Here is a 10,330-nt window from a genome sequence, read left to right as displayed (position 1 = left end):
GGAGGAACACCAAAGATAATACTGTTAATAATAAATGTTATTACTGATAATAATAAATGGTTTAGAGCAAAATGGAACAGCACTAATCTTTTAACATTATGCTAAATGCATTCTTATCATTCACATTAATAAGGATTCACTATTCTTAGGTTTGATATATTTAGCAAACATTGGCAGTACACAATGCTACTGGCCGAAAATTCTTTTAGCATTACTATGTAGACATTCATTTTAACATTTCTGAAAAAAATAAACCATGAGGATATCTCCTAGTTAAAAGTCAAAATACCCTGTTGAGACAAAATGCCTCTGTAAGAAAACCTGTTTCAAAAGACTCCTTTTAATTAAAAACTACACACGAGTCAAATTAATCACAATATGAATTTTGACCTGATTTATTCATACAAATCAATCCAAATTCATTTTAGGCCCAAAATATATATGATAAGGATACTAGTAAATTTTTCCAGGTACTAGAGAATCTTGTATAAATGTATCTGTTCAAGTGCTTCTCTGTCAACATCCTTTTCCATATACACATCATAGTTCAGCTGCACCTCTTCGACCCATTGACTGAGCTGTACATCTGTCTGAAACAATGAAAGCAGAGCCTTAAATCAACACCATGTTTAAAAACAGCAGGAGTTTCAAGGTCAATACAACATTAAGAAGGCAAGACATAATATGAGATTAGTCATTCTAAATTATATGGCAATGATAAATTAATTTCTGGAAAAGCCATTTTAATTCAAATAGGAGATAACAAAGATAACTTTAAAAATTATCTCAGTCAATAGTCTAGATATTTTGTTAGCATATTCCAACTGCCTTTCTGTATGCATTTGTGTAAGCCTCAAGCATCCTGATCAGAGAGCAACACTCTGACAGATGTGCTGAGGGAGCAGCTAACAGTACCATGGAAGAATTGCAGGTATTTTCTTGTTTTACACCCAGGGAGTATTGTATTAAGGCTACAAAGGGCTTGTCAGCTGCTGTGTGACTACAGCCTGCTCCAAGAAAAGTTCAAATGACACCATTGCTGCTCTTGGGTCTGAGGATCTACTTCACCCATGAGCATACAGGCAACAAGTAATTCAATTTCTCTAAAACTAACTAACTACTGTGGCGAGCAAGTCACTTTATACACAACCTTGTCACATCTGATCAGTGTTTTGTTTCCTAACTAAAGCTAGACCACATAATTTGACTAGGTATCACATACATGATCTACCAATGAAAGACGGCACTGTTGTTGTTTCCAACTGCCATTTAAAGCTATGTAACTGATTCAGGATGCCTGATGGTAGTCACATGGCTAGCTGGGAGACCACATCTCTCACTAATCTGTACTTCCAAAAGCTCCTACTGGCATATTAATACACATGATAATACAATGATTCATGCAGACTACTGATACAGGCTGGGATTTTCATTTTCACATGAGGACAATCGAAGCACAGGAAGATGTGTTGGTGGTCAAAACAGAGTCCAGAGTCTTACACCTTTTAATCTCTGCACAAAATTGTATATCCTTCCTTACAGTAATACTGGCAAGCAGCTAACTTCAGCTACAGAGATGCCACTTTGATAGAAAATAACGAAGTGTGTCAGCTAAAACTGGCTGAGGGAACTTACCTGGAGCTTTGAAAGTGATTCTTCAAGACTTGGAACTGTCACTAACAGGGACCCTCTTTTCCTTACATTACAGGCAATAAATTCCCAAGCTCTGAAACATATTTAAAGGTAGATGACCAGTTTTTTGGGGAAAAACCACCCATATTTGATATACAATGAATCTAACACTTTATTTAGTTTTTTGGCCAGAGGTAGAGTAAGCTTAAAGATTTGCAATACATGCTTATCAGTCATTATTAATATCTAAGCAAATGTATTTGCAGGAATAAAACCAAGCTTTGTATTAAAAACACAGGGAATATACGGTCTTAAAATGTTAGATTTTGTAACTTTTTATTTCTCATACATACATGCATATCATTTGGTATTGTCAAGACTTTCACTTTGAACAAGGGTTAAACACTGACATTTAGTCCCTTTAAATCTTTGGGTTTGAAGAAAATCCAGTCCTGAAGTGCAGTCTTTTATTAAGCTTCACAACAACATACATACCTCGTGTACAGTCGTGACAAAGTACTTCTCTTAAGACATTAGTAATCAGAGTATTTAAATATAGCCCCCAGCACTCCTTTTTTTTTGATTTTGCAAGTAAGATAATTTTTCACACTATGGTAATTCAGACTAAAAAGAATTTAATTTCCAGCATTCTTCAAATGTCATTTGTCTTCATGCTACTAATGCAACACTAAACCACTATCCCCAAGTTAAGACAGAATCAAATGAATTCTTAGTCATGTGCCTGGAAACATATCTCTTGGCATTTTGAAACACCCACTATCCTTCACCCATCCACTCTTTGCCTCTCTGGTTGGCATTACCATCTGGTATCCAGGGCAGCAGGGCAAGCCTTAGCTGAAATTGGTACAAAATGTCAGACTTGGCTGGGACCAAGTGGAGACACAGGTACTCCTTCTTTTTGACTGCCCATTCTAAACTTCAGATGATCAAGTTATTTACATTTTAAATGGATGCTGCTGGATTAGCAAAAGCTCATCTGTGAGTGTCTTGTACCTGAAAGAGAACCTTAGCCACATGTTTGTTTGCTACCACATCCTTATGAGTATCTATTAGAAATATAATTAATAACCATGCTTTGTAGTCTGCATATATTACAGCTCTGACATCTGCAAGTCAGTGACCCATCTTACTTCTGAAGATTGAGCTTTATGCTGATACAAAAAAAAAATTTCAGATTCTTTAGCAGCAAGATACTATTTTACCATATCAGTGCAAGGATTCAAGCCAAGGTTTGGGTAAACAAAGCAGCAGGGCTTAGTGGGTTTAACAATAAGCAACTGCCAGAACACCTTAGCAGTTAAGTGTAACAATTAAAAGTAGGCAGTCTGAAACAATTTCCTTATATAAATTATGTATGTGCCTTCAAAAAGCACAACCTTAAGGTTTTCCATAATTCACAAGGTTACACACACACTCCCAAAGAAATAGGTAACTTGTTTGGACACAGAGCTTACCTGGCCTGTTCCTGTCTGTCAAGAAAATATTCAAAGACATTATTCATTACAACAACATCAGCCTTCTGCAGAAGTGAGGGCTGAGTACAGATGTCTGCATGAACCACCTGAAGGAGAAAAATTTCCCAAGGCATAAATTAAGAGACAAATACAGCCTTCAAGCAGTCATGAAGCCTGTCAGCCTAATACAGCACCTGCTACCACCCTTTTGAACCAGCCACAAAACCAGGTATTTCACCGGCTCCCCAGGAGATAAAACTGACATACAAAACCATAATAACCTTTCAAAAACAAAAAAAAAACCCCAAAATCAGATTTAACTCTTCTAAATAAAATACTCAATCCATTATGTTAAGTAAAATAAAGTACATCTTAATTTTGGTTTAGAACTGTGTGCCATAAAAGAGGAGATGATGTATGTGATGGCTGTTACATTCCACTTACCTATATTTTATAACAAATGTCCAGTGATTTCAGGAAAGATGTTAAGCTAGTTGAAGCTATTTTGAGGATATTAAAAGGTATCTCACAGGGTCAGTGGGTTACTGAAGGATTATAGCTAGAAAAGACATAAAGGACCCAGATTTGACAGCTGAATTCTCACAATGCATATTGGGACTGGGAATGCTGGAAAGGCAGGATGCTCAGCAGCACTGGAGGATCTTACTAAACAACTTCCTCTCCAGTCAGCACAGGAGGAGCTGTTTTGATTTCATCTAACTTCACCTACCAAAAAGGATATTAGCACATCATGTCATTTTTCAAAACAAGTGAGATGGGAGAACATGGATGCTCATTAACACTCTGATGTGTTTGATTTCCTCTTAAAGACAGAAAAATCTATCAGTCTGACTTGATGATCTATATGGGTCTTTTTCAACTCAGGATATTCTATTATTCTGTATCCCAAATCTGATGAGAAATGTAAATTGGAATATCTTTTGAAGGGGTAAGTGCTAGTCAGCATGAATTCACTAAAGGTAAATCATGTTTGACCAACCTGACTGACTTCTGTGATGAACCAACTGCCTGGATGGATGAGGGCAGATCAGTGGATTTTGTCTACGTTGATTTCAGCAAGGCCTCTGACACTGTTTCTCACAACATCCTCACAGGCAGACTCAGGGTGTGAGGACTGGATGAGTGCACAGTGAGGTGGATTGAGAACTGGCTGAACAGCAGATCCCAGAGGGTCATAACCAGTGGCACAGGGTCTAGTTGGAGGCCTGTCACTACTGGTGTCCCCTGAGGCTCAATACTGGGTCCAGTATTGTTTAACTTATCCATGAATGACTTGGATGAAGGGGAGATGCCTCCTCAGCAAGTTCACTGAGGACAGGAAGCTGGGAGGTGTGGCCAATACCCCAGAGAACTGTGCAGCCCTTCAGAAGGGCCTTGACAGGCTGGAGGGATGGGCAGAGAGGAACCTTCTGAAATTCAGCAAAGGCAAGTGCAGGGTCCTGCACTGGGGGAGGAATAACCCCATGCACGGGATAGGATACTAATGGCAGTCCTAATATTTTAGGCCACAGTTCAGAGAGATGCTTGAACTATAGGCAAACTTTGACCGTAAGTTGATGTTTCCTTGCCTTGAATGATACTTAAGACTTGACCTAAAATTACTCTGCATTTACAGAGTGGGTGAGCATACTGACCAAAGTGACCTAAGCACCTCATTCTCTCCAAATACATCCTCATTCCTGTTAGGGAATTAGGGACCACATAAGCATGTATGGTTGTACAGTGAGCCAGACCCAGGTACTGCTCTAGTCAAAACTCCAATATTGCTGGGTCCAGTTTCAGCTCAACCAGTTCTCTGATCTGCTTGGCTGTGTGCTGGCACAACAGAGGAGGCAGCAACTGATTTTAAAACTGCCCTGTCGTCCAATGGAATACACACCAAGCCTTTCATGATTACAGGCAATTTCTGAATTGAGGTCACAAGTTTCCTAAGATCTGTTGAACTGTTTACTTTCCTCCCAGTATTTGTTTCCTCAAATGGCAAAAGATGCTGAGCAACCTTCTATGTACTTTAACAAACCAAGTGTTGATCAAAGAAACACAAGGATCACTCAGAGCCACTAAAAATATCATTTCACTTTGCTATCCTTTAGGAACGTATTCTAATAAAAATTCAGAATATCTTGAGAAAAACAATCTCTATTTAAGAAGAGTCTCTTAAAAGTTTTTCAAATTTGTGTCATGAATTATGACCAGCAAATGGATTCTCACAATTTTTCAAGCTGATATGTACCTCTAGAGAGGATTCATTTGGGGGTGAAATAAAAATCTAAGATTTAAATGTTCAAAGCAGTGTGATAACAGGAGTCACATGACTAAATTAGCATTTAATGAGACTCAAATAGCTAAGTCCTCAGGCACTGCTTTGAAAACCTATTATCTTATCTTTATGCTCCAAAATTAATACTTCAGCAGAATTACAAGGTGTGAAGAAAAACCATAAAAGTTTATAATAAAAAAATACACAAGGCTGAAAAGCATGCTTACAGATCTCCAGCTCCACTGAATTAACATGACAGAGTTCCTAACTGCACTTTCAGTTTCATCACAATGAAGTGTTATGAACACAAAACATATGCAAAACCCAAAGGTTATGGATAAACTGTCAGCAACTGCGATTGAATTGAGCAACCCAATGATACTGCTTACCCTGTGTTAAATATTTTATGTTTATTGTTTCTTTCTAGTTTAAAATTGGGTTACCTTAATTCCAAAGAAATTACTATACTCAGCAGTTTGTGTGACTTCATTCAAGAGCACATGCATACAACACAGAATTAAAGCCAGTATTTTACCCAGCATATTCTATTTACCAATTTTTGCTGGTAACAAAATAATGGGTATTGTCCAGAAAGGAATTTTTTTTTCCTCTTTAAAATATTAGTAGCTATTCCCATAATGAAACTAGGGAAATGGTTCCCATAATGATAGCACTTTGTTTGAAACCCATTTTGTTTGTGGAAGGTACATATACACAGACATTCTATGGAAGGAAATACTGATAATTCTAAGTCCTTTAGGAGTCCTTAGATGCAAATTTGCGAATCCTACAAACATCTTTCTGCTAACAAAAGTGAATCACAGACATATACTTTTGTATTCATGACAGAAATTCTTTATACACTCAGTTTCACAGAAGTGAGTGGCAATGATTTCATTGATTTTACTGGGAGAATCAGCTAAGATATATCTGTTTTGTGTGAGCCAATGGGAAAGTCCAGTCAGGAAAAAGGCTAAGTGATTCATATTTTGATAATTTCCCTCTTCCTCTCTGCTATAAGATTTCTTTTTTCCTAATGCAAAGCCTTTGTATAGGATCAAAACAAGCAAAGGCAGAAACTTTTCAGAATGCTGATTTACCAGCCACTCACTTAAGCCAGATACCTTGTACACAGTGGTTAAAAATACATAAACTAAAACATATATTTAGTTACCTTTATTCTGTCAATGAACTCGTACTTTGTAATCATCATTTCTTGCAACTGGCAAAAGTCTGCATTCATTTCTACTCCGTGCAGCTGGGAAGCTGAGCTATAAAGATAACCCTACATTAGGAAAAGGAAATTTAGTAACTGTGATGCCTTTTAAACAAGTTCAAATTTTTAATTTAAAAAGAAGAGAATAAAACACAAGTTAAGATTTAAAAAAATTTTAAAATAGCGAGTTGAGAAATGCCTTTCAGTGGATGTGACATATTTTTCAGAGCTAAGCCCCTGATCTGGCAATTCCCACTTATGTCGCATGAATTTTAGTAAGAGATCCGAAATGACATGTCAAAAAGACAAGAAGGAAAGCTCCAAGTTCACTTCAGTTGCAAAACATACGGAAAATAGTCTAGGAAAAAAAAAAGGTGTACCAAACAAGTTATGAAAATAGTGTGAAGGGAAAAGACTAAATGTAATTTTTGTTTCTTGGGAGAATTGAAGAAAGTATCAAGAGAAAAGAACAAAACCAGGAGACATAACATAGTCAAAGTGAGTGAAAATGGAGGACAATGTACCAATAATATAGTGGGATATTTTGATACCAAGTCTATATCAGCACCTCTAAGTTACTGTATTACTGACATTTTCAGATGCTTCATACAGGTACATGAGCAAAAAAAAGCTAAACTATGCCTTAATCTTAAGCCCAAAAACCAGTTCAGTTTGGACTAAGATTTTGAGAAGTTGTTCGAAACGTCAGAGAAGTACAAATACTTGAGCATACAGGGCCCGAGCAAAGATACTGCTTTAAGTACCACTGTCTCCACTGAGCACAGTTACACCTTGCCAACAATGGCAAAGGCAAACTGCTGAAGATACAGAATATCTGAGATACACATGTATTACAGCTTCATTATTAAGTTTTCTGAAACCATTCAACTCAGAGAGTAGAAAAGCAACCTGTGAAGGTGAAGTCACCCCTCCTCCAAGGCAAGGACATGTTACAAAGCAGAACCCTTTTTTGAAAGAGTGCTTTGAGAGTACCTTCTACTGTAATAATACAAGCATTTAAATACTTCAAAACAAATTCAGCCTAGCAAAAGTGTTACCATTTAAGGACCCAATGCTGCAAATATTTACAAATGGGAGTAACTTTCCTCATTTGAGTAATCCCAAAATTAGACTATTCAAATGAGTAAAATCACATGCTCAAGTGTTTCCAAGATTGAGCCCTAAACAGCCATTGACTTTTTAAAGAAAATAGTAATGTGTGTTTTGCATTGCTGTTGGCCATATGTTGCACCAGCCATGCCAAAAGCAATCAAAATTGCACTCAAGTTTCTCGATGAAGTATTTTATGTGCATTTTAAAACGCAGAGCAGGACAATATGTTTTTGGAGACAAATTCATATCAAAGTCTTCCTTTGTGTAATTTAACAGTTTGTCAGCTTCATAAAGGAATTTAACATAACTAATCTATATATAGGCATGGTCAAGACATAAGAGGACAAACTTACTTATGAAAGAGACAGCAGGAACGAGTAAAAGAGCAGCATGTGTGACAGCAATATGCTACTCTGTTGGACAACACAGTTTTCCTCTCCATAAGCAAGATCATTTGTGTTCCCTCTTGTGAGGAACAGCGGAAGAACTGAAATCGCTAGTAAACAGCACCTTACACTATTCAGAGAGTCAGATCAGAGGTGCCTCTCAGAATGACCCATCCAAGATTGAGTAATGAGAGTAGGCAGTCAGAAAAGAGGGAAAATGTTTGTCACAGTAATAAAATATGAATTCCTGTGCTGGAAGTTACCGCAAATAGCACTGCACCAAGCCTGGAGCCAACGTCAACCACTACCTTTCCTGTCAGGTCAGGCAGTACATGTTGATAAAGAAACTTCAGTTCCATGAGGGAAAAGGAATGCGAAATAAACTCTGGGAAATAAGAACAGAACAAAGGTGTTGGGTGGGCAGTACTAACTACAGTGTAATTAACTATTGAAATAGTAACCCAAAGAATTATCTTCACTGAAAACTTGTATGGTTTCCTGCCTGCACTAGCGCTGGGCACCCTGGAACACCAGGGTTTGCAGATCAGAGGTAATCTGCCAAGCAATCTGTCCCAAGTCTGGGGATTCTTTGCCTTACATGGAGAATTTTGAAATCCTTCATGAAACTGAATTACCTTTTTCTGCACAGTAACATATGTTAGAGAATACAAAACAAAGTAACTGGGAACTGTTCAACTGAAAAAGGAAATGTGGTATCCAAGGCTCAATACAATTTGTGCATAACGTTTTATGGGCAGACACCTTAATAGCTTTAATTTCAGCTCTAAGGTTTTAATGAATGAAATGTTCTCCATATAAACCATTCCTTCAGTGGCTGTGCTATACTGGCAACAGCACTGATCTGTACCACACCACACAAAAGCTTTAAGACAGATGGTGTTTTCTACTGTTTTTCAGCATGTGAGAGGAGACTGAGGCTACTGCATGGACTCCTACAGTGTTGTCTTCCTCTCCAGGGGTACATAGCCTGCCTCTTACCTGCTCAGTTTTTGTGGGCAACAACCGTCACTCATACACTGCAAATTAATTCAACTTACATGTGTAGGAGGCTCCTTCCACTGGTTATGGGAAATAATTCTGGCCTGTGTATTGCACCAGTCTGGACAGAGTCCTCCATCAGCTGGATGTTGTCTTGTCCAGCTGAGTCACTGCACAAACCAGTTTAATTAAACTCAATTTGTTTCTCTTGTTCCCAAAAGAACACTTACCTAAAGATGCAGTTTTGTATGAGCCACACTCTGTGCAGTAGCTCCTACTCATTTTCCCCTCCTCACACAATGAATCAACAACATCATCATCATAAAGGAATGCATCAACATGAATCATGGGCAGTGGATGCTGGTGTATCTGAGAAGAGGAATAAAACCTTAGAAAGGCATAACCAAGTCTCTTAATTTCATTTACACTGTCACATGTTAACTGTCCCACCATCCTACCTTTCCTAAATCTCAGAGATCCATGTTTTTCCCTATGCAACAATTACAAAAAAAAATTAAACAACAGAAATCCTACATGTAAACTGGGTCATCAAATTCCACTAAAATAATCAGTACGTGACAGTCGACAAATGAAAGCAAGCTAGTTTTGATACCTGAGCAGGGGCCCGATGTGAGTTTTGTCTCCTTAGTGCTTGCTTGGCTATAGAGAAGATACACGGTAAAGGAAGCTTTTCCTCTTCTTTTAATGAGGAGAATGTAACTTAAATTTAGGAGAAAGGTCAATTTGCTTCTCAGCCTCAACTGACTATTTTTAACATCATGCCTTATGCCTCTACCTAGAAGCACCCCTGATTAACATGAGTGTCACTTTCAATCAAAAGTACACCAGGTGGGATGCTTGCCTTCTCATCATTTCAAGGGATATGATCTTCATCCTCCTACTCATCTTTCCTCCCTTTTCCAGGCTTGCTGCATGTGGCCAATCCACTTTTCCCATTGAAGAGCCATACACCACTTTTCTGGGGAATGCATTAACTTTCCTTGTATACTGACAGCTCAAGTAGAAAAGGTGCACTCCCCTCCCACAGGACTCACAGCCCACTTCTTTCTGAGACATCAGAATCTGAAAAGAGCTGGATTATCATCTCTGGGCTGCCCACATTATGGCAACAGCAAAACACTGGCCCTGGGTTCTTGTTGCCTTTAAGGGGGCTGTTAGAGCCTATTATGGAGCTAGCATTAAAGAATCACTGTGACAGGTGCCATAC

The 10,330-nt window shown here is 38.1% G+C and overlaps 1 protein-coding gene across 1 annotated transcript in view; it reads right to left on the bottom strand.

The window, feature by feature from the left end:
* Positions 1-367: 367 nt before the first annotated feature.
* LOC104684719 overlaps positions 368-10,330 on the bottom strand; it is a 21,987-nt gene continuing 12,024 nt past the window's right edge. The window contains exons 4-9 of the mRNA XM_039552249.1: positions 9,333-9,471; positions 8,367-8,488; positions 6,563-6,673; positions 3,108-3,214; positions 1,636-1,726; positions 368-590 (exon numbers count right to left, since the gene is read on the bottom strand). Coding sequence (XP_039408183.1) covers positions 474-590; positions 1,636-1,726; positions 3,108-3,214; positions 6,563-6,673; positions 8,367-8,488; positions 9,333-9,471 — 687 coding nt within the window. The 3' untranslated portion in view covers positions 368-473. The remainder of the gene's footprint in view (positions 591-1,635; positions 1,727-3,107; positions 3,215-6,562; positions 6,674-8,366; positions 8,489-9,332; positions 9,472-10,330) is intronic.

The sequence above is a fragment of the Corvus cornix genome, chromosome 5 (assembly GCF_000738735.6).
Source record: "Corvus cornix cornix isolate S_Up_H32 chromosome 5, ASM73873v5, whole genome shotgun sequence".
NCBI lineage: Eukaryota > Metazoa > Chordata > Aves > Passeriformes > Corvidae > Corvus > Corvus cornix.
Note: the sequence above shows the minus strand (reverse complement) of the source record. Positions and strands in the feature narration are given on the sequence as shown.